Source organism: Ciconia boyciana, chromosome 2 (assembly GCF_034638445.1).
Source record: "Ciconia boyciana chromosome 2, ASM3463844v1, whole genome shotgun sequence".
Taxonomy (NCBI): Eukaryota; Metazoa; Chordata; class Aves; order Ciconiiformes; family Ciconiidae; genus Ciconia; species Ciconia boyciana.
The window spans coordinates 82,353,078-82,375,830 of NC_132935.1; the positions used below are offsets into that span (position 1 = coordinate 82,353,078).

The following is a 22,753-nucleotide window of genomic DNA, read 5'->3' on the forward strand; positions in this document are numbered from 1 at the left end:
TATGGAAGAAATGCAGAGCTCAGGCAAATATTCATGCCCCAGCACAGCAGGAAAGCGAGGTAATCCATGCTTTTCCTGCTTGGATAAAGCCTCAAGAGTTATTAAAGACTTATCCAGGTGAACCATCTATTCTTGGTTGAGAAATACGTTATATGGGCTAAAGAGCGTGGAAACTCCAAGAAAAGAGGATGGGTAGGCAGTGCTAAACATCCAGAACTGCTTCTGGCTGGACAAAATGGATTAGGAAGTACAACAGAGGAATTTAAGATTATGAAAGATGATGAAATTCAGTGCAGTGAAGACAGTTAATTTTCACTGTTTAAATATTTAAACAGCTTGCTTTTTTGCTTTATTTAAAAAAAAAAACAAACAGTGCTGAGCAAGTGAAGCAAAAGAGGGCATGTGCAGTGTTTCTTTCTTCTCTCCTACTAGTTTTCTTTCCAAATCTCCCCTTGGAGATGCACTGGTCCTGTAGCCAGCCTGCAGTTTTTCCCCTCTCAGAATTATCCTGTTCTACTAACAGAAATGGAACACGAATACATACATACATACATATAAATATGTGCAAATATATATATATTCTCTGTCTTCAAGTGTTCACTTGCTGCCTCTGGATGCTCACTGGCATGGAGCATAAGTAGCACGAGAGCATTCAAAGGCCACAAGTGAACACTTAAAGACAGAAAATTCTTCATTGTTCCTCTCCTCCTTCCTCCACAGCAAATGGTGAAGTAAGAAGTGTTTGCAGGCTGGCAGTCATGGGCCCCAAGCCTTGGACTGGAGCAGGGAGAGCAGATTTCACCTTCAGCTCCTGAGGTGCCAACAAACAATATTTAGGTTCTCCCCCAACCCCACTTTTCCAAATTTCCTTTATTGTTTTAAGCAAATGCTCCTGATCCAAGGATGATGGAGAAACAGCATTTTAAAACTAATTTAACAAAAATAGTGTAATAAAAGATGTAGAAAGGGAAATCAACATTCCAGTGAAAGGGAAAACATGAGTCAGTAACCATTCGAGTTCCAGCAATTTTGTTTTAAATCCATCTGTAACGTGGAGCAACAGTCATCAGAAGAGGAATCTGGCAGGGAAAATGGTTGCTTCCGCCTCTGAAATAAGAACTTGTGGGTATTTTCAGACTGGGAGGCTTGATTTAGTGAACTGGTAGGCTACAAGCATTGGGATATATCTTCCTACCATGTAATTAAGAAGCAATTAGTAGCCTTAGACTGTAAAGAAACCACTGGTCTCATTTAACTTAAAACGATGAGTGAGGAGGGGAAAGGAAAGAATCTCTCCAAGGGCCCTTTGCTTACTCTTACTAAAAATCCTGTATCTATGAAGTGATTTAATCATATCTGTGTAAGCTTTGCTATTACATAGCACGGTCCATATCTTAATAGAGAAGGGATGCTTGTGTGGACCACCTGTTTCCTCTTCACGGCCACAGTGTTTCTACAGAAAGCACATTGATAAGTAATGTTAAATGCTTCGCAATCAAACGTGACGTGAAAAGAAGAGGCTGTGACTCTCTGAGGACTACCACTAAGACAGAGACCACGTATGGGTGGTACAGCACAGTTTGAAAGTCACCCTGCAATCTCCAGCCCTCAAACAACTTGGAAGATGTGGAGGGAGGTAGCAATGTGGCCTTTATAAATAGCTGAGTTATGCTTGATTTATTTTTTTTTTCTTGTGGCTTGGATATGGAGAAGCATACACAGCCTGTGTGACTTTGAAAACTTTAACGGAAATGAAACAGGAAGCCAGATCCTCTCACAGCTTGTTGATCTGTGAAGACGAGCTGAGTCTGTAGAGACTCATTTTCTACGCCCAGCACGAGAAGTCAGGGGAGAGAAATCCATCTGGGGGGGATACTCGGGAGAGGAGATGCAGAGGCGACATGACAGAAAGGCAAGTAAGAACAGAGACCAGTTCACTGAGCAAGAAAAACAGAGCAGAATTAACCACTCAAAGAGAAGTGTTGGTAAGTTCGTAGAGCTGTGCTCTACATTTCGGCATCTCACCAAGCTGGTGATCAGCTATAGGAAGCTCCCGTGCTGCAGATAATAGCTGCATGGGCACTACTTTTATCTATGCATTGAACTATACCTGGCCTTAGTAGTAGTAATAAATGATGATAAATAGGGAAATGGTTCCTGACTGTTAATAATGGACTTGAAAAACTGAAGGGTGAAGTTCTCACCGTTCTGCACCCAGGTTTCCTACTTTTACTGGGTGGGATGCTGTTGCCTTTGTCTCGGCGGACAATTTTTGCTCTCCTTTTGAATTGTTTACGTTCTTTGGGCTGTGGTTATAATCCTGCTGCTCACCTGCAGATGGGAGCAAGAACATGGCACTTGCTACTGCTGCTAATTTGTGGGTTTAAACAGGGACGGTTAAAATGTCTTCATAATTGCTTAGCGTGGCTTTCAGTATAAGCTTTTGCTGTAATTGCTGTGCAGTCTCGTGTGGGTACAAGCGGAGGGAGGTAGCCACAGTCATGCCTGCAGCTTGGAGATGCCATGACCTGCAGAAAAACCTGGAGGTTCATGTTACGGGCAAGTTCATAATGCTCCCCTAAAGGAAGGAAATATCATAAGTATCCCTAAGCAGTAGGGGTTTGCCATCAGCACATAGCCTTGTCTGAGTATCATAAATATGTGCAAAATGCCATGACCAGAAAGTCTGGAGGAAGAGAATCAAACTTAGGCTGCTTGCAGTCGGAGCTCCCTGGAGCTCTCCCCTTGTCCCCGCGGAGCTGCTGCCTACTCGGGAGCAAAGCAGGGGAGGCATTACTTCTGCGGAAGCACGTTGAATGCATACTCTAAGGCCTCCTCTAGCTCCCAATATTCTTTTCCAAGGTATTTTGGGGAAGTTCAGACTTTCTGAAGCTTTCTGAACCCTTGCAGCAGCATGTTTCCCCTTCTGCACAGCCCATAACAGAAACTGCCTTCGAGTTAGCTGCTATCCCCTTTTTGCAGTTGATCCTGGCTCAGACCTAGACCTTGCTTGCTCTCCTTAGGATTATCCTAACTCTTGTTCAGCTCACAGGAATGGCATGAGCTCACCCCAACCAGTCCAACACAGAGTGCAGGAGGCCTCTGCATTACTCAGCTCAGTCTCACCAGAGCTGTCTGCATCCCAGGCCGAGGAGGGGCTTGCAGAGGAGGTAGAGGCTCTCCGGTGTCAGCGACTTGCAAGGAGGAGAGACAATATTCTCCTGCTGAAGCCCACAAATGGGAAAGGGTAGTAGAGAGCTCCCTCCGAAAGTGGCTCAGGAAAGAGGTCCAGCAAGAGCTTGAGGAGGAAGAAAAGGCAGACAGACAGTGTTTGTTAAAAAAATACCTCAAGAGGTTTCAAGTGATCGCCATGTGACTGATTGCCCCAGAGCTTATTCCCAGCAAGCGCATGTGTAGAGGGGCATAGGCTATTCTCTGGGTTGCGCTGAAGTGCTGAATAAATGCCCCGAGACAAGAGCAGAGAGCCGGGAAGCGGGAAGGACTCACTGATGCGGGGGCTGATCTGCAGTGTTTGTACTATGCGTGTTTCATCTCTTCCCTTAATGAGTCAGCGACCAGATAAACATTAACTTCCAGGCCCGTCTGCACGAGGAAATCACCTATTAAATCCTAAGATTTTAACACAGGTTAGAGAGGGCAGAAAGAGGCAAATTTGGATTTGGCTGGAACGCTAAACCATCAGGCAGCACTGACGCTGGCCTGGCCAAGGCTAGAAGGAAGCTGGAAAGGGAAGCTGAAGCATGTGATAGCTGCAGGCGAGACGTGGCTCAACCAAATCCCAGGTACCGTGGAGCCTTGGCAGGTGGATGCCGTGTCAGCTATATCCTAACAGCATCTCTCTCAGCTGTGCCTCCTGACAGACAGCTATGTTAAACCACAAACTGCACGTCCAAACGGAAAGCACCGGCTAGCTGATGCTGCGGAGAGGCATAGAGCTGGCACGAGGAAGTATTTTTTTTTCCAAAATGGATTTTTTCTATGGAGCAGCACACAGTGCTGCACAACTGACAGCTTTAGGCCTCTTAAGTCAACTATTTACTCTTGCTATTCTTAGCTGGTTTTTAAGCCTAGATTTTCTTTTACTTGGATAAGTGTGTTCGTGGCTTTCTATGAGTGTGTATGAGTGAGCGCTGGGCACACCAATATTTAACAGGTTTTGTCTGTTTCGTTCCTTGCCCAGGTTAACTGAGATGATAGATGGAGAAACAACCTGATACTCATGCCAGGCAGTACAAATCCCTTCACTGTTCCATGAAAAGTGTTGATTTTCTATCTCTAACCATTTTAATAAAAGAAAAAAACCCAACCCTGTAAGTTTGTCCTAGCTCTGTGCTGGAGCAAACTGCTTATAACTCTAGATTTAAGTCTGCGTCACTTGTTCAGACCATTACAATTCCCTTCTGTTTCTCCTGCAAAGTCCTTAGTGAGATGGAAGAAAATTGTTCTTTAATGTGTAACCAGAAAAGAAATTACACCAGTCTATGCAAATCCTCTACCCAGAGCTGGGACAAATTACACCTAAGACTGCTAAAAGGGAAGGCACCTCGCAAGGGTGAATTTCTTTCTGGATGAATGCACTTCATCTCGTTAATGAGTGAATTAGTGAGGAAATGAACATTTAACGATAGGGGGAAAAGAAAAACAATGACGACAACGACTCTGAAGTCGGTAAGTTGTGTTTAAGGTTCATGGCTAGATCTCCTATGGATGCTGATGACCTCGGGCTCTATTAAGGGAACTGCTGCTATAAAATGTAAAATAATGTAGCGTGACACCAAAGCACGCATTCTGTCCAACTGATGGAGGAACTGCAGGGACTGCTGGGGAAATGGAGAACTCCACTCGTTTCTTAAGCTGCGGGCAGGCTGAGAGATGGGTGACAAGGGTTGGCCTCCCTCCCCGAGACGGGGTCCGCGACCACCACGCTGCCTGCCTTACCCCTCGGTTTCGGCGAGGGGTCTCGGGCCTTCTCAGCAAAGCGAAAGCAACCCCCGCCCGGGCGAAAGCCGAGCCGAGCCGAGCGGAGCGGAGCGGAGCACCGCTGGGGGCCGCCGGCGGCAGCAGGGCCCCGGGCCGGGCCGGGCGAGCGGGGGGGGCGGCCCGGCGGGATCCCCGCCCCGGGCGGTGCCGGCCTTTCCTTGGCAGCCGGGGTTTGATCCCGGGGAGGCGCAGGCGGAGGGCGGCGGAGCGGTGAGGCGCGGCGGGGGTGCGGGGGGCGGGTGGGGTGCCCGCCGTCGCGGCGAGGGCTTGGGTGCGTTTGTTGCTGCTTTATTTTTTTTTATTTTCTTTCCCGCTTGACTCTTTCGGGGCCGTTTTCCTGGAGCGGCGATACCCGGAAAGCGGCTCGAAAGCCGGTGCGGCTCAGCCCCCAGCGCACCTGCCTTGGCGGGGCCGGAGGGCTGCGGGGCACCGGAGCCACTCGGGGCTGGGGCTGGGTCTCCAGACGGGCTGAGGGGTCTCCTGGGAGGAGTTGTATGGGTTTGAGATGGGTTCGGGTTTTGCCTGGGATCTGGTGTGTTCCGAGTGCTCTGCGCTGTTGCTCCAATGTGCGTGGAGATCGTCCTGGTTTTAAAACAACGACCCGTGCCGTGTTCACAACAGGTGTGCCTTTGGGGTCTTGCTGTTGTTTTCTGGGTTTTTTTGGTTTAGTGTTTTGGTTTGGTTTTTTGTTTGGTTGGGCTTTTTTTTCTTTTTGCTGTGTGGAATCTGAATTTAAATGTTGCAGACTGGTTTCTATTCCCGTCGCAATGGTGAAGGCTTAGGAAAAAGGGGATCAGAAATGAGGACGCGATTCGGGAAGACTTGGGAAGATGGACACGCACCCCTTCTGATCTGCTTGCCGGTTGTGTGTAGCTCTGGGTGTCATGCGTCTCTCATGTCACTGTGAAGTGGTCTTTTAGATGGAAGATACCATGCCCTGCCAGCTTGCTTTTCTGCTGTACATTTTAGGATACGTTTCTGCTTTGAGGCTTACTGGTCCAGCTCTCTTTTTGTGCTGCCTTTTATACTAACCAACTGGTTTGCTTTTTGGAGGAGCTCTACAAATTGTATTCCACTTACACTTTCATTTTCTGCAGTGGAGAAAGAACCAGATCTCTGTGGCATTTAGTAAGTGAGTTTTAAGCTAGCGTGGTGCTAGCTGCTCTGTTGCTAATACGTGCAAGGACAGTTATTCCCGCTTCTGTCCTGTGGCCCACTCCCGTTTCCGCCAGTGATAAAACACAGAGGTGAAGTGTGTGAAACAGGAAGAAATGGCCCATTTTGGTTTTAAGGCTCAGAAAACTTCTTTGTAGTCACTGAAGTTTGCTCCTTTAAGAATTTTATTTCTTTACTGCTGGACAAATAATTTACTTAGAAATTGAAGGGGACACCATACAGTAAGAGGAAGAGCTGCGATTTTGCATATCTATACAAAATGCTGCCAAGTGAAGGGTGTTAGAATTGATTTTCAAGGGCAAAAGCAGCATTAAAATGCTGGCTAGCATATTAAATGTAAGTGCTTTTATGGATAAGTATCTGCATTTGGATTTGGAATTCGGAAAAAATTATTTAATTTTTGTAGTTCTGATTTTTTTTGCCATTGGGATAGAAGTCTTTTCATTTTGTTTAACTTGTTGGACCAGGTTGCCTGACTAGATGGTGTGGATTTCCCATTCAGCATCAGGACTTTCTGTCCACCTTTTTTCTTAGATACAGCTTCCAGGTTAAATCCTCACATCCTATCTACCAAGGATATAACAACAAATATTAAAGGGTTTTTCAGTAATGTCTGCAGTTTTTCTTGAGCTTAATGTCTGAAAATGATTGACCTTGCATGATTACCCAGGCAAATGAGTTTGAGATTTCAGAAATAGCTCTATGCTGTACCTCCTGACTCCATGCAGCTGAACCGTGGGAGTCACGGTGCCAAACTATACTAGGGGAGATGAGTATGGTTGTAATTTGGTTGTTTTGAAAACACAAGGGAATAACCAGTGCTCAGGAGTCAAAAGGTTGTATAATTACGCTGCTTTCATTACACTTGCATAACTGAATTTGTGGGTGTGATTAGAATTGCATAAAGTTTACCTTAAGGAGCTTATTAATTTTGTCTTGTTTTAGGCTGTGAAATTATTTTTTAAAAAATTACCATTGAGCCACATTAGTCCTATTCTAATGATGTTTTTATTCAAGCATTCTGACTTCTAAAGGAGTTATAGTACTCTTTAAAGTCAAATGCTAATCAGAGTTGCTGTCTGACATCTGACCCTGGATCGCTTCAGGATCTGTTTTCTGCCTTGAGGGAATTTGGGCAAGCATGGTGGACATACGGCATCCTTTCTGCACTCCTGGGTTGATACAGCTGGCGTGGTGCCGGCACGTAGCAGTAACAGGGAGCTTTGCCCATGTGCTCTGCTCCTGGGATTCCCGGCGTGGCAAACACCAGTTCCTCTGTGCATGGTTGCAGCGCCGGGGATCAGACATGACAATGTTGTGCCTTCCAGAAAGACAGAGAAATAGCTATTTATTAACTAAAATGTCAGTGTTTCATGATAGAAAACTGCTAGGACTCGTGTACTTCAGCCACAGCAACATAAAAGTGGTCAATGACAGTTTTAAGAGCGGAGTTTGTAGCTAGGGATCTTGTACCAGTTCTGATGTGCGAGAGAGAGTTTAGTTTGTATATTACAAAATCTGGTGGATTTTGTGGAAAGTTCATTTTTTTCCCATGAATAGTATAACTCATGGTTGGGCTATCTGTTGCCTGATCCCATAAAATCATGTCAAAGCTTTGCCTCAGCATAAGTGGGGAAAAAAAGGAGATAAAGAGGAAAAGGAGGAAAAAAAGGATGTCCACTTCTTGAGGAGGCTCCAGTGAAGGCAAACTTTGTAAAAGACTCCAAAACTGCTGCAGGCTACTTCATGAATTTTCTTGTCAGAAATTTTTAAGTCAGCAGCTTTTAGTTTCTTTTCAGCCTTACTCTGTCTTTGTAGCTTCTTCCCGCTGTTTCAGTGCTGAGGAGTGATACTGTACGTTTTTGGCATCCTCAGGATCCAGACCCCAGTGCTTGGGATTTCTCTGTAGCCTGTGTGGAGGTGCTGGAAGCTCCTGATGGAGAGAGGAGGTGTGTCTCCAGCTCCTGTCCCCATGTCACCGGCAGGGACAGATGCCACTTACACCATGTACCCATGCAGAGGGATGTGGCTAGCAAGGTGACTTGTGCTGCCCAAACATTTCTTTCAACAAACATTTCTCTGAGGAGGAGGCTGTGGACTGAGCAGAAGAGTTGTGTTGTCTTATTTGAGCCACATCGCGCTAAGGTGGAGGGCTAAAACTACGGGATGATGTGGCTGTACATATTCAGTCTCTAGTCCTGTCACTAGCTCTGCATGTGGTCTTGGGCCAGACCCCGTCTCAGATTCCTTGTCCATACGTTGCCAAGATCTTCCAGATTTTTTGAGTGTTTAGCATTTATGTTTCCAGGGCGGGGTGGTCACATTGGGTGAATGGTGCTATGAAAGTAGGAAATGTGTACCTTAGCATCAAACTAGTGCCTTGATATTGTGTGCGTGGTGGGGCTTTGACTGTCATCAAGTCTGCCCTAGCATCTGTGCAGCGAAGAAGCATCGTGGCACGGTGCTCGGCACTGCCCGCAGGTCAGTTGCGACGGGGGAGATGCTGGCAAGTTTTTAATTGCCGGTTTTGTGCAAAATCGGTCTTTCTGCAAACTTAAAATACTTGTTTCAGGTGTGTCTGTGTGACAAAGAGACGTCCTACCGGTTTCCCCCAGTTTTGCTCTGAGCACAGCTCCACGCCGTGCGTGTGCCTGCCGCATTTGTCCGGGAGCGACCTGCGGACCCCTTCGCTGTTCCTCAGTTCTGGTTTCACTTCGTGTCACTTCCTGCGCACGAATTTCAGCTGTGACATGCTTGCCAAAGGCTGAGGTCTTAAAATAGGAGATTTCCTATCATTGTAAATCTTTAAAAATTACACTGCCGGGTTCCAAGCTTAGAAACTGTCCAGTACTCTGTATTTCATTTTCTTAGTTTACAAGTGAAGTAAGTTGTGCCTCTGCCAAGTGCCAGCCCCTCAAGAAGAGCTCGATATGCAGGGTCACACTTAACCATATTTTACAGGGTTGCGTAATTTGTGTTTTATATAGACCTTGCCACGTAACTGTCCAGTTTTTAGCCAGTTTGTGCAAATGCAGAGGTGTCAGGGAACCGTGGTCTCTTGGTCCCTGTGACCGATGACCAGAGCACTTCGCTTGAAGAGTCTCCTAGCATCCAAATGTCTGTAACAACACCAAATGTGCATTAGCAATAATAATACTGTGTTTTTACAAGCAGAGAGCTTCCACACAGAATATTCTGGGTTCTTGAATCACATTTTTATGAAATGTTTGTACTAGCTATGACTTTGGTATTACACTGAGTGATAGTAACTGAAATTTAAGTTATCTTGATGCATGCCTTTTCTGCTTAAGATTTTAGGCACGAAGCGCCCAGTAATGCACTCTCAAAAAGGGGCAGAGGACTCCTATGCGTGTGAGCTAATTAAAAAATGCCAATTTGAAACTGTTGCCCTTTAAAAGATGAAGAGAGAGCAGGGTTTAAACACCCCAGCTGCTTCCATCCTAATAGCATTAGCTTGGCAGAATAAAGCTGAAGTTTTGACTTGCATCAGACTGGGCATTGAGAGGCAAGGGGAGACATGCGAGACCAATTTCTGTCGTTTGCATTTGGAGCGATGGCTTTGATATTTGGCTTTCTGTTGCCTTTCCCTTCTGCTTCTAATCTGTCTTGGAAAGAGGAAGAGGGACAAGTACAACTCCCAGGCAAACAAGTAACACAGCTGGAATAACCTCTGCACATACCTAGTGGGAAAGCACAGGCTTTGTGATCTGACACACCACCAGGAGATGTGAATTATTTGTGATTATAAATCCGAAATTATATGTGATTATTAATCCATATGAAAAATAACACAACTCTGCATAGCGCTTCACTGCACGCAGAGTCTGGTACGCTTGTGGAGAGGGCTATGCTCTGAAGACAGATGTAAAATCTGTGTCGCGAGGGTACAGCAGTTAGAGCCTGTACGGAGACGGGAATGACGAGCTACGTGGATGCAGCCTGGTCAAAGGGGGCTGGCTTTCCAAGCAGGGTCTTTACCTGATGGCAGATGTACGCACCGCCTGTAAGAATTAACAGCTGTGACTGATACTGCTTGGACAGTAAACAAGCTCAGATGAGTTGATTTTTTTGTTTGTCATGGATTACTTGATGCTGCTCTTTTCCCAGCTATCACTTGGGATAACCGTTTATCGACAGGTGGAAACTTAAAATTCCTTGGACTGTCCCGCAGTGCGTGCCTACCAAGTTGACTGGCATTTCTTGCTGCTTTCTCTTCTGGGCTACAGCACTTCAGCAAAGGACCCCTCAAGGTGTCAAGCCACTGTTTAGGAATGTGCCAGCTGGTGACCACCGAGAGGCTGGGGACTCACCCCGGGCTGTCCAGGGGGTGTTTTGTCCCAGGAGCGCTGCCGGTGGAGTCCAGTAAGCAGCTTGTTTTCCTCTATGCTGCTCGCATTGAGATCTTTCCCATGCGGCTTTCTGTTGACGTTCCCTCTGCCTTGATCCAGGTGCCTTTCACCCCTCCTCGTGTGCAGCCGGGGGGCTTCTCTGCTTTGCCACTTGCATCCCTCCTCCAGTGCCAACGCGGTGGCCGCTGCTGCGGGTCTTGCCGGAGTCACAGAGCCCACCGGTCCCTACCTTTGGGGGGACGGGCGGCAGGCTCGAGAAGGTCCCGCTCCTCCTGGGTGGCAGCGACCTGGCACCTGCGCTGCCGGGGGTCGGGCGTGCATCCACCCCCGTGCCGGGGAGCCCTGGGGAGGGGGCAGCCGCCGCTGCAGCCTGCTGGCCCTCTGCCTGTGCAGAGCTGGAGGGATGCTGCCTGTGGTACCACCCAGCCTCGTCAGCGCCTAATGACTGCGCATCCTTGGAGGGCTGAGCTGTCTAGCACAAGTCTTGTGCTGTCTAGCAAACAAGATGTAACAAAAGGAGGAGGAAGATAATTCTTATTGCAGAGTAAGACTTCAACGTTTTTTCCCGTAACCAAAGCTTCAGTTGTCTAGGCAAATCAACAGAAAAACCCAAGGTACTTACACCACTTAGCCTTTCAGCTAAACTTAAGCGTAAGAAGATGTTCAGGAGGAAAATATTTCCTTTACTGTGTCAGTTTGGATTCAGCACAGCAAAAAAAAAAAATTATAAAAGGCATTTTGAGAGTTGTGTTTGCAAATAGATAAACCAGAAACAAACATGAGCGGCATTAGGGATGACTCAGCATGCAACTCAGCAGCAGGCATAATAAGAATCCTTACAGTGGGCTTCCTTCAAATAATAGATTTAGTATTTACATAAGTTCTGTTTGAAGTGTACAGGCATTAGGTAGCAATTCTGAATGAGGACGGATTTTTTTTCCACATTAAAATAAAAAAATCATCACAGTAGCAAAAATTTCAGAGGCTCCTTCTTTAAAAGGAGGTTATTTTATTTTTCATTATTTTTTACTCATACTTAGGAATAAGAGCTTTAAAGAGATACTTGTTTTTTATGGCATGAAATGCTTTTCACGTATTGCTCTGGACTGTAAATTCTCTGAAGGCTTCTCTCATGTTTTTTCTTACATAAATGGAAGTGTAGCTGAGCTTTATTCATCTGAAGGTCCTGGATGCAGCACCCCGTGCCTTAAAAAGGAAGCTGAATTATACACGACATCAAGAACAGAACTTTCCTTTTGTTCTAGTAGGTATTTGGAGAGAGGGAAATGGTATGTGCAGGCTAGGGCATGCTTTAATATCTTGATTATATACACGAAATGGGTTTTGTAAAGGTAACTCTAATAGAGTATATTTTAGATAATCACACAGTAGGTAAGAACGTGTTATGCTTGTTGCTACAGGGTAGGAATAAGTAAATGTCACAACTGGATAGCTACCTTTACAGCAGCAGTTTGGCGACGATCTGGGAGTCCAGTCCTGTTGACGATCAGAGAGTCCAAAGAAGGCTGCCAGCCTTTCTACTCTATTTTTTGTGAAAGATCTTTGCAGAAAGGGGACAAGAGCTGAGAAAGCACTTGGGACTCCTGTGCAGGACAGCTCTGTAGATAAAGCCCTTTTTGCAAGCGATGGGCCTCAGTGCTACCTAAACTATTCAATTTTCTAGGTAATTGTGTGATTCCAGTTACGGTTTGGGGCTGGGGTTCTGTTTTGTTATTTTTTGGAGTAGACGTTGAGATCTGATCAGCAGACATGGTTGAACTTTTGATAAGTCGCTGACGATTACTATCTTTGCCTGTAAATGATTGTCTTTTTCTTCTTATACCAAGTAGAGATCCTCATCTCTAGTTGTTGTATTACAACAGGTGAAGAAGGTTTGCTTAACAAGTTGACATTGCTTTGCTCTGTGAAGTAAGGGTTTTGTAATGAAATAGTTACTGGATTAAGCAGTGCTTCCTACATACCGTGTTTTGTGCTTGATCTGTTTTCAGTAATTTTTCTTTTTTTTGGTGTGACACTGATAATAAACTGGGAAATCAAAGACTTTGTAATCACTTGGCACTACTTAAAAAGGCACATTTCTCTCTTCTAAGCTGTTACGGGGTATAATCTATTGTAGGTGTCGAATTTGTATAATTAATAGCTTTTTGTCTGTCTCTCCCTCTTGGTTCAGGCAGTTGAGGTGTATGCGTGCATCTGTGCATCACGCTGATGCCTGCTCTATAAAGATAAGTTTGCTTGTTTTCCCTTAAAAGAGGGACTTGGCCTATTTTATAACACACCTCGGTACTGATACTACATGGTCTGGAAAAAAGTGATGTGCAACTGTGAGGAGCTCTGCAGGCACACGCTGAACGCAGGCAGACTTGGACCTCCATGCCAAGCCTTGCATCTCTCAGTTGAGGGGTCTGTCTTCCTAGCTCTGGATCCAGGAGAGGAGGGGTATAGGTGCGCAGCAGAAGGGTTGGAACAGAGGGATCCCAAATTCTGTCTCCTTCTTTGAAGGAGGGGACACCTGCTTTTCGGGAACTAGGAACATAGTGGCGTGTGATGGGAGTACGAAACTTGGCCGCTTTATGGTAACGAGTACTATGTCCTGCTTTCAGTACCAAAAAGACTGTGAAGAGGAACATCCTGAAAAGACGTCACATGGTCACCTTTTAATTTTGGAAGACACTGTTATCTTCCTGATGGCCTTTTCAGGGAGGGAGGAAAAAAGTAAAAGGGTGAATGTGCCATGAGACATGCTGGAATATTGGATTGTGCTTCAAAGCTGCGTACAGTGCTGCCTGCTAGTTCTCAAGCTGATCCCTTACGTTTTGCATTTCATCAGTTATGCATTTTTAAGGTGGCAGCCTCCAAAACAGTTGTGAGGGAGTCAAATGTGGAGCTAATCCTTTAGAGACTCTTCTTGAGTTACTTGTGAAAGAAGCAGATGTTGCAGATGTCTGTTACTCATCTTTTTTCTGGCCTTTTTTGTTGGTTTTTTTTTGTTTTTTTTTTTATTCTGCATGTCTTTCCTGCTGACTTTGGGGGGGGGGGTGATGGTGGTGGTAACAGCTTAAGGTTTGGCACTAGCAGGAAGTTGATGATGTTGCATGAAAAGAAAACACGGCGTACTACTTGCATTGTAAGATAAACACTGCTGTCAGCTCCTACTTCAGCACTGTTCAACCTCTGTTCATCCAAATTTCTGCTAGGAGCTGTGTTAGAAGTCCCAGGGCTCCGTTCTCCTGCGTGGGAGAAGAGTCAGGCCTCCCTGTCCTCGCGGTGATGCTCGCGGTCAGTCTTCAGAAGGATGTTAGCCCAGCAGCTGGTTGCAGCACTGATGGGTTGTCACCATCTCCTGAGGAACAGGATGAATTGTGTCCATATGCCAGGGAATGGACTGGGTTTAAAAATCTATGGGTTTATTTTACTCCCCCCACCAGTGTGTTATTAATTTAATTGCTCTTCAGTTTCTGAAGAACTTTGGAGGGGGCAGGGAGGGGGTGGAAAGATCTATTTTAAACTGCCCTCTTCTTTAATTCCTGTCTTGTTCGTGATGTATTTTTACCAGCAGCACTTTGCGATCCAACTGCCACTTCTAAATGTCATTTACTTGAATAAAAAAATGTAATTATTTCTAAGTGTGACATAAGCACTGAAAGTAGTAACTGAATCACGAAGTGCTGTTTGAACAGCAGCTTTCCCATGACAGGAGGGAAAGTTTATGAAGTCCAGGGTATGCTGTAATACAAGTGTAGCAAAAGTACTCAAAATCACTCGTTTGCAGGTTTTCCCATCTCCCATTAGGCTTTTTATTAGGGAAATACCTACTTATAAATCCCCCATATTAAATAAAAATGGATGAACAATGTTTGGTTATCTGATGTTCTCTGACATCGATTTGTGTTTTTGATTGAAATCAGTAAGCCAGTGCTTCCCAGCACTCCTTGAAGAACAGTTGCTCATGCACCTGTTAACCATATGCCTGGGTTTGTGGGACTCCAGTAGGTTTTTTTCAGGATTAATACCATCAAAAGCTTTTTCAAAAGATTGCCTGATTCAGCTTAAAAGCTGATGCAGACCTCTCATCTTTTTGCCTGTAAAAGGGGTAAAGGCAGAAATTTTGCATTCACAAGTATTTCTGGTACTCCATAAAGCAAAGTATGTCATTTTAACAGATGGACCAGCTCTCACTTTTTATAGTCTCAGTTTGTTCAAAATCAAAAGAGGGGCCACACAGTCATTTTAAGTAATGAAATGAAAGTCTGCTGCATCTTCCTTTTGATACTATATGCTTAAATTGCTGTTAAGGAATTTCATTGGTTTTCGTACAACAGCGTGACAATGTAAATTCAAAACACCCACTGATCCATGGGCTGAACAACATTTGTAAGCCTTCAGGTTCCATTCTAGTTAGCAGAAGGTTCAGTTACTTACAGTCTACTGAGGTTTTTTTCAATGCTGATGCCTGAATCTTAAGAGAGCGAAAAAATTGTGGTTGCTTGATTCTGCCAGGACTGTCATCTGCTACTAATTCTCAGTTGTTGTTCTCTAGGCAGCAATTTGGGTGCTTATTGAGAACGTGCCTATTGGTGTCCATCAGCAGCGTGCGTGTGTGCTGTAAGTGGGAGTGTCCTGGTGTTTCCGTGAGTTATGCCATTTCCAAACCTTACAGCTGACGTTGTGCTGTCTGTCACTTGGCATCAGTAATAAACGTTTCCTGCAGCTTCAGATTTTTGGTCTTTTTGGTTGTGTGTGAATGCATGTCTTGCTTTTTCCTACTCAGCGTGTGCAGGCGTAACCCCCGGTCGTGCCAGGTACGCACACGTTGGTGCAGCCTACGAGTAGAAGCTGACAGAAGACCCGTCCGCTGTCTTGTATGTTCACAGCATATGGGTTTTGTGTAAGCGGGAACTAGCACCCCAAAAGCTTCTCTGATTACCTCTTTAAAGTTTATTAACACCTTTTCATTTACAGATCTTAACCTGCCTTTTGTTCATGGGAGACACGAGGTTTGGGTCTTGCCTCCGGACAACTTGCATATGACATCCTGTAATAAAACTTCTTCAAACAACAGAATATTGGAAAAGGCCAAATACAAGCAGTGCTCTGTGTATATGCAACAGTGCTTGTAAAAATGTGTGCGTGGCTGTTTATCTCGTTGCCAAGGTTGGGATTCATATGTAATTCTTCGGCTGGATAGTTGTCCACAGTGCACGGGCTTAACTTCCTTGGAAAACTTAAGCCCCTCTTAAATTTCCTGTTAAAGCCAGGAGGGGCAGAAGTTCAACTGACATAAAACTATGCTGAATGAGTAATTCTCTTTGTGGACTCTCTGGAGAAGGATCTTTTCAGCCCTCTCTGGGGATGCCTTTATAAAAAGTTGAGTTCTCTTAAAGTTTTGTACTAAATCAATAAATAAGTTAATAATAGAGCAGCTGTTGATCATAAACTCTGGGAATTTCCTATACTCGATTTTCAGCCAGAGGATGAATTTCTCACTTAGGGAGCAGATACTGCCTTTGTCAACTATTCAGTCTCCAGGCCCTCTTTCAATTCTAGGTTTTCTTATCAACAAAAGATAACCAAAACCTTCCCCAACCCTGCCTGTATTGCCAAGAGAGCGACAGAAACGTGTCCTGGTTTATGCCTGTGAAGAACAGTGAGAGCACACCCCCTTTGTGATGATCTCCTGAGCTTTCTACCAAATCCCCAGGGAGGAGCTTTCTCTGGAGTTTTAAATTGACCCTAAACTTACCCAAATTGAGGCAGGAACATTCCTTTAATTCCCTGGACAGTCGTATGATGCTTAGTCAGCTAATATTGCCTTATATGGCCCGTTTGTAGACTACAACTCCGAGGAGCCCCTGGTCTTTAAAACCTTGACTAAGTGACAAAGGAATGACAGTACAGGTCTCTGGATCAGCACATCCTGAAGCAAAAAAAACCATATTTGTTTTTGTTATTGAACAGTTGCTTTGATATCAGTCTTCCTGTGGCTCCATTGTAGCTATATATCTAGCCTTCACTGGGTGGAGGAAAGCTGGGAAATGTGAACCACGTGCACCCAAAACCCTAGAAACGTGAAAAACTAAGTATACAAAGTATGTATATTAAGTATATAAACATATACTCGCCTTTTACATTTCACGTTTTGTGTTTCATTTGGAGTGGTATTGTACTTGGACGATTTTTCTTTTTGTAACAAAACAAATAGAAACCAGTATTGCAAAACAGTGACAAGATTTTTTCCTCTCTCTTTTTATCCCTCTTTTAGGAAGGCATGAGGTACAGACCTGGACAACAGCCACCAAGCAATCCTTGTGTCTCATGTGGCAAAAAGTGAAACTGCAGCTAATGCTAAGCATGTCTTTCCTCGTTGCTGTTTTTTGGTATTGCAGAAGGCTATACAGCTTTTTAGCACAGCTCCTGAAACGGTAGGTTTTTATTATGCAGACTTTAATCTTGCACGCTGTTGCTGCCATGGTTTAGCCCCAGCCGGCAACTGAGCACCACACAGCTGCTCGCTCACTCCCCCGCAGTGGGAGAGGGGAGAGAATCGGAAGAGCAAAAGTGAGAAAACTTGTGGGTTGAGATAAAGACAGTTTAATAGGGAAAGCAAAAGCCGCACACACAAGCAAAGCACAGCAATGAATGCATTCACCACTTCCCATGGGCAGGCAGGTGTTCAGCCATCTCCAGGAAAGCAGGGCTCCATCACGCCTAACGGCTACTTGGGAAAACAAACACCATCACTCCAAATGTCCCCCCCTTCCTTCTTCTTCCCCAGCTTTATATACTGAGCATGATGCCATATGGTATGGAATACCTCCTTGGTCAGTCTGGATCAGCTGTCCTGGCTGTGTCCCCTCCCAGCTTCTTGTGCACCTGGCAGAGCATGGGAAGCTGACAAGTCCTTGACTAGTGCAGCAACAAGTAAACCATCTCTGTGTTATCAACACTGTTTTCAGCACAAATCCAAAACATAGCCCCGTACCAGCCACTATAAAGAAAATTAACTCTATCTCAGCTGAAACCAGGACAGTTGCTTATTTCAGTAGATACTGACCTTCGACAACTCCTGTTTGACACCTGTTTTATCCTTTGGATTTCAGGTGGAGCAACTATCTTCGGAGAAAACTCATAAGTAATCTTTTTGTTGTCATTCCATATTCATTAATCCCCCCCCAACTACTCTTTACATGCAGAACAGCAGAAGGTAACTAATCTGTGAATTAATCTCGATTTAGGGAATCTCAGTGTGCTGACAGAAGTTGATCTGCTTGGTTATAGTGCAAGAGAATGGAAAGGAGAGACAAAGCAGGCCAAACACATGAGGGAGGTAAGAGTTAAATTTTAATCTCTGCATGAGGACGGGGGAGAAAAAGTGCCTGGGAAAGGAAGAGCACTCCTAGTGCAAGCGGCTGCCGCAGCTACCAGAGCCTGCTACACCGGCTGGTCAGATGAAAAGCAAAAGGGACAGCATGAACATGGGTCTAAATAAAGACTGCAGCAGAGCTGGTCAAAAATGTAGATCAGGTTTTAGTCTTGCATCTTCTCCGAATTCCCACCTGTAGTGCCAGTGACCCACGCAGCGGCTTTAACAGGAAAAATTGTCCCCAGTACCACAGTACAGCTTGGTCTTAGGCGCTGTCTCTTGGCCAGCCTTTGATTTAAGGTAAAAACTCTCATTCCAGGGAGGAATGAAACACACCCATGTCTCTGAAGGTCCACGTGAGAGCAGCCAGTGCTTGGCAGCCTCCCCAGCAGCCGGCGAGACCCGCTGTCCGGCCGCCTCGGCTGCGGCTGGGGACAGGCAGGGCTGGAGCTCACATCTGACCTGTGCCAGGCTAGGTCGGTGCTCAGCGGGCAAGGACCAGCGTGCTGGATGGTGGCCATCCCCTGCCTTCGCACAGCGTCCGTCTGCAGCGCTGCCTTGGCCCAGGCACTTCTGCGCCGGCATCTTCCCCTGCACAACGCGCTGCCAGCAGGGCGCACACAGGTCAACGACGCCTGGCAGCTCCTGCTGCCTCATACCACACGTAGCCAGGACTAACAAGCTGTTAATCTCACAGTTAATATCCTCATCATCCTCAGCACCCCAATGAGCCGCTGAGGGGTGGCTGGAGACAGCCCTGGGCTGTGTGGGGAGGTGGCAGCCGCCGCTGCTTGTGGGCATCAGCTAATCCTCCGTGCTGCTCTTTTCTGATTATCTTTTTTTTTTTCTTCTATGGTTTTTATTCCTTTCTATGTAAGGGGTTTTTTTTGTGGGTTTTTTTTTTTTCCTCTTTTTTCCCTGTTGTATCTTTGAGCTGCTAGCTGCAACTATCTTAATAATTATACTTCTCCCTGGATTTTTATTTCTCTTACCTTGCATCATTTTAGCTGAAATAGTTTCTTGCAGCTTAGTAAGTTTTCTTCACAACTGTGAGTCAAGGTGGCAGAGTTGTGCTGCGTTGAACCGGGCTTTGGGTCATGGATAGCTGAACTCCTGAGCCAAGGACCTCCTAAATTCATGGCTCACCAACACTAGATACACTGTTTTCTGTCAGCTCACCAGCCTGTTTTTCAGTTCTGTACATTGTGTGTACGTCCTTACACCCGATAGGCAGAAATGGCAGCTGCACTTCCCGCAAAAGACGTACGTTAGTGCACATGCAATGATATCTCGGTGGCCATTAACGGAGGCAGCGTGGCAGGGGGCATGGTGGGAGCAGCGGTGCCCTCCGAAGGGCCCTGACCGGTGCTTGAAGTTGGAGCAGCGCTACGGTACGCTAACTTGTGACAGGGATGGGCTCAGGAGCAAAGAAGAGCAAACACGTGTTTTATGGCTCTCTGTTTCAACTATGTTAAGTCTTAGTCACCAAGGTAGGCTCAAAGACCATGGGCTGGATTTTTTACTTTTCCCATAAAACTTGTAGCTAAAGTAGCTATACCGGTGGTAGAGTGGTAGTATCCGTTAAAACAAGCTTAGAGTGAAATCCAGTGAATCAGCTAACTGTGACATTATATCCTCATATCCTCATGGTGTGGCATTTCAGATGAGTACTGGACAAATATAGCACTGGGTCCGTATTTCTGATTATCTGATGATGGTGGGAACACTGACCATGAGATGCTGAGAGAGATCAGAAAGGCAGGGGGGGCAGGAGATGCAGCAGTAATGAGAGACACCAGCTAGCCATCTGCACTGGCAACAGCTGTGGGGCTGAACTTCAAGGTGCTGCCAATGACTGTTTCACGGATCAGCTTTTCAGGGAGCCTTTAGGAAAGGAAGCAACCCTTGCCTTGGTCCTGAGTAGTGCACGGGATCCGCCTCAAAGTGTTGCTTTCTCATTTCTGTTGCTGTTCTCTGGAACAGGAGACAGCGTATACTTGTATTCAACATCCTTGCAAGAACAACAAAGCAAAAGAAATTGTTACAATTGCATCTACCTTCAGAAAGGGAAACTACATAAAACCAAGGAAGTATGTTAAAAAGACGCTAAAAGACAGCTAAGAGTCTTGAGTATTTATGGTTGGTGTATTTGACATATATTTGACATAGCTTTAGGTCATGGTATTGGAATCACAGAGCAAATGCATAACAAGAAGGACTTAAGAAAGGGTATAATGAAGCTGCTAAGGCTAAACAGAAGCATAAGGGAGTTAAGAGAAAAAAGAAGATAACTTTCAAAAAGCTGCAGTTGTGTCCAAATGATGAAGAGAGAAAGGATCCAATTTTGCCAGATTAAAGGCAGGAACACAGCAATGCCAAAAGTGCCCAGAACAACACGCAACAAGGCCAAAAGTGATTTGGAGGAACAAGTAACAGAAGATAGCAAAGCTTTTAATAAATTTGCAAAAACATACTGGGCAACAAGCCTTTCAGAAAATCCATGAGCCTTCTAGGTGATCAGAGCTGAAAAGGAGACTCCTTTATATAGAGCAGCCGGTGGACCGCTGGCTATGTCACGCAGAAGTTATCACATAAGGAGCACACTTTAGGATGAGGTCTCATGAGATCTTGAACCAGCCTAACCTGCTTGCTGTCCCCAAAAGTCCCTTGCTTGTCTTGTCTCTCCCTTTTCCTCACCTCATTCTAGCTAAGCAGTCCCTCTCCCTCTTTTGTGCTGGCTCTTACATCTTCTGTTGGATGTGGTTCACCAAGACGGTGAGCTGATAGAGCCGGTCATCCTGAAGGACCCTTCTCTGAGCCACCTGAGCTTGCTGAACAGCAGGAAGCTCCCCCAGCAGGATGAATTCAGTAGGCCAATGCAAAGTAAGAGTGGGGGAGACTATGCAGCTGAGAAGTGGTGTTGGGATGGGGTGAGGAAGCAACTGAGATGAAAGAGGACCAGGAATTGAGACCATCTTCCTGCCCCCTTCAGGAAGCAAACTGTGAGACTGATGCAGCCACCTGTGGAACTGTAGAGTCCTCTTTCTGATTCTCTCCTAGTTTATTGATCTGAATTGTCTCACCAAGGGCTCAGATGAGAGCTAGAGGTGATGCAGAGGAAATAGCGGGAGTGTGTAGCTGGAAGAAGCAGCATCCGCTTCAGCAGCGAGCTGCCAGATCTGCTTAGGTCACCGTTGCATGACAGGTTCAGGTCAGTGCAAGAAGATGTTTCTGCCAAAAGGAGTTTCCTCCAGATGCCGGTTCCTGCTCTTTTGCTGCTCCTTCCCATGTGTTGGCACACGTTGTGAAGTGGTCGGGGTTAAAGCTATTATGGCAAAGAAGTCTTCACTGATGGGTTCTGCTTTGGTTGACCATGTGAATGTTTACACCAGCCACAGTGCAGAGACTGGAGGAAGTCGCTGGGTTTGGAGGGAGTGCAGAATCACTCTTAAGGGGCAGTGCCAGTGTAAGGTGTTTACAGAACCTGTGAAGTTAGAACATTTTTGTGTATATAAAACTGATAAATATACTCACTCTTTCCCCTAGCCCCCTGTTATGAGTAGTTTGGAATTGGACTCCAATTCAACATGGTCTGAGATCTAAAACGTTTATTGCTAAATTTTTTTTGTCTTTTTCTAGGCATATGAAGAATTGTTTTGGAGCTATCATATCAAATATCTGCGACAAGTCAGGAGGGACAACTATTGTGTACTAAGAGCAGTGCTTTTTCAGATATTCAGCCAAGGCATTCCTTTTCCATCATGGATGAAGGAGAAAGATATATTAAAGGTAAAATTCATTTCCTAAATGAACATGATTCAGGTGACCTTGCACTGCAGAAGGAAGCTTTGTTCAACGTGAAAACTGACATGTCTGATATGGAAGTAGAGGACAATTTAAAGAGAAGTTTTTCATACTCTTTGAACTACACTTAATTGAAAAAGTGTCCCTGATCTAAACATACCGAGGTGAACGTGAGTCTAAATGGTAAAAAAAAAAAAAAAAAGTGGATGGATGGATAAATGTTACTGCCACCCTGCTAGATGTCTCCTTAACACAAAAGGATATTTGAATCCTCCTCGTCCACATCCGTGCAAAGTCCAGTGGCTTGCTTGGGAGCTGCTGAGCGTGTTGCTGGAGCAGCAGGAATCCTGCCCTGGGCTCCCGGAGCTCCGGCAGAAGACAGCAGCGGGGAGGTGGGCAGCTATAGCTGCTGCCTGTGGGACGTGTGTGCAAACTGGAAGGTGTCTGTAATCCTAAAAACCTCACTGAGCTCGGATGTATCCAGCTTTTCCAGAGTGTGGGTTATATATTTTGCTGAGAGCATATTTTCTTCTTTTTTGGCTGGCCCTGTTTTAAAAGTTTCTTAAGGACTTGGCAGTCAAATGGAGCCTCCTTAACATATGAGTTGGTTCTGAAGCCCATTTTTTTGTTGTTGTTTGAACTGTACAACCAGAGGACAGAACCACATCGTAAATTTAAATGTGTGTAGACAAGTTTATATAACTTTATTTTCTACTTCTTGTTATGGTTATGATCTCTACTTAATTAGCTTTTTCTTTTTTCCCCCTCCCCAGCTCCCTGAAAAGCTTTTGTATTCTCAAGGTTGCAACTGGATTCAGCAATACAGTTTTGGGCCAGAAAGATACACGGGTCCCAATGCCTTTGGTAAATTGCGCAAATGTATGGAGACATTAAAGACAAATGTGAGTATTTAGGAAACGGCTGGGGGAATAAAAGCCCTGAGAAATGAGTTGAGACAGAGTTAGGGAACTGCTCCTTGTTACGTATTTCTGTGGCAGTCAGCCTCCCTCCCAGGTTC

At 45.3% G+C, this 22,753-nt stretch overlaps 1 protein-coding gene across 6 annotated transcripts in view; it reads left to right on the top strand.

Annotated features, from left to right (window-relative positions):
* Positions 1-1,965: 1,965 nt before the first annotated feature.
* OTULINL (OTU deubiquitinase with linear linkage specificity like) overlaps positions 1,966-22,753 on the top strand; it is a 28,171-nt gene continuing 7,383 nt past the window's right edge. Inside the window, exons 1-6 of one of the 6 annotated variants that reach the window (XM_072853108.1) lie at positions 1,966-1,985; positions 16,831-16,990; positions 17,669-17,700; positions 17,804-17,895; positions 21,571-21,720; positions 22,509-22,637. In XM_072853108.1, coding sequence (XP_072709209.1) covers positions 16,884-16,990; positions 17,669-17,700; positions 17,804-17,895; positions 21,571-21,720; positions 22,509-22,637 — 510 coding nt within the window. In that variant the 5' untranslated portion in view covers positions 1,966-1,985; positions 16,831-16,883. Of the gene's footprint in view, positions 1,986-5,120; positions 5,212-5,602; positions 5,623-15,703; positions 15,723-15,807; positions 15,936-16,503; positions 16,658-16,830; positions 16,991-17,668; positions 17,701-17,803; positions 17,896-21,570; positions 21,721-22,508; positions 22,638-22,753 lie in introns of those variants that run through there. The other 5 variants (XM_072853110.1, XM_072853107.1, XM_072853113.1 and 2 more) reach the window with 5 other exon arrangements.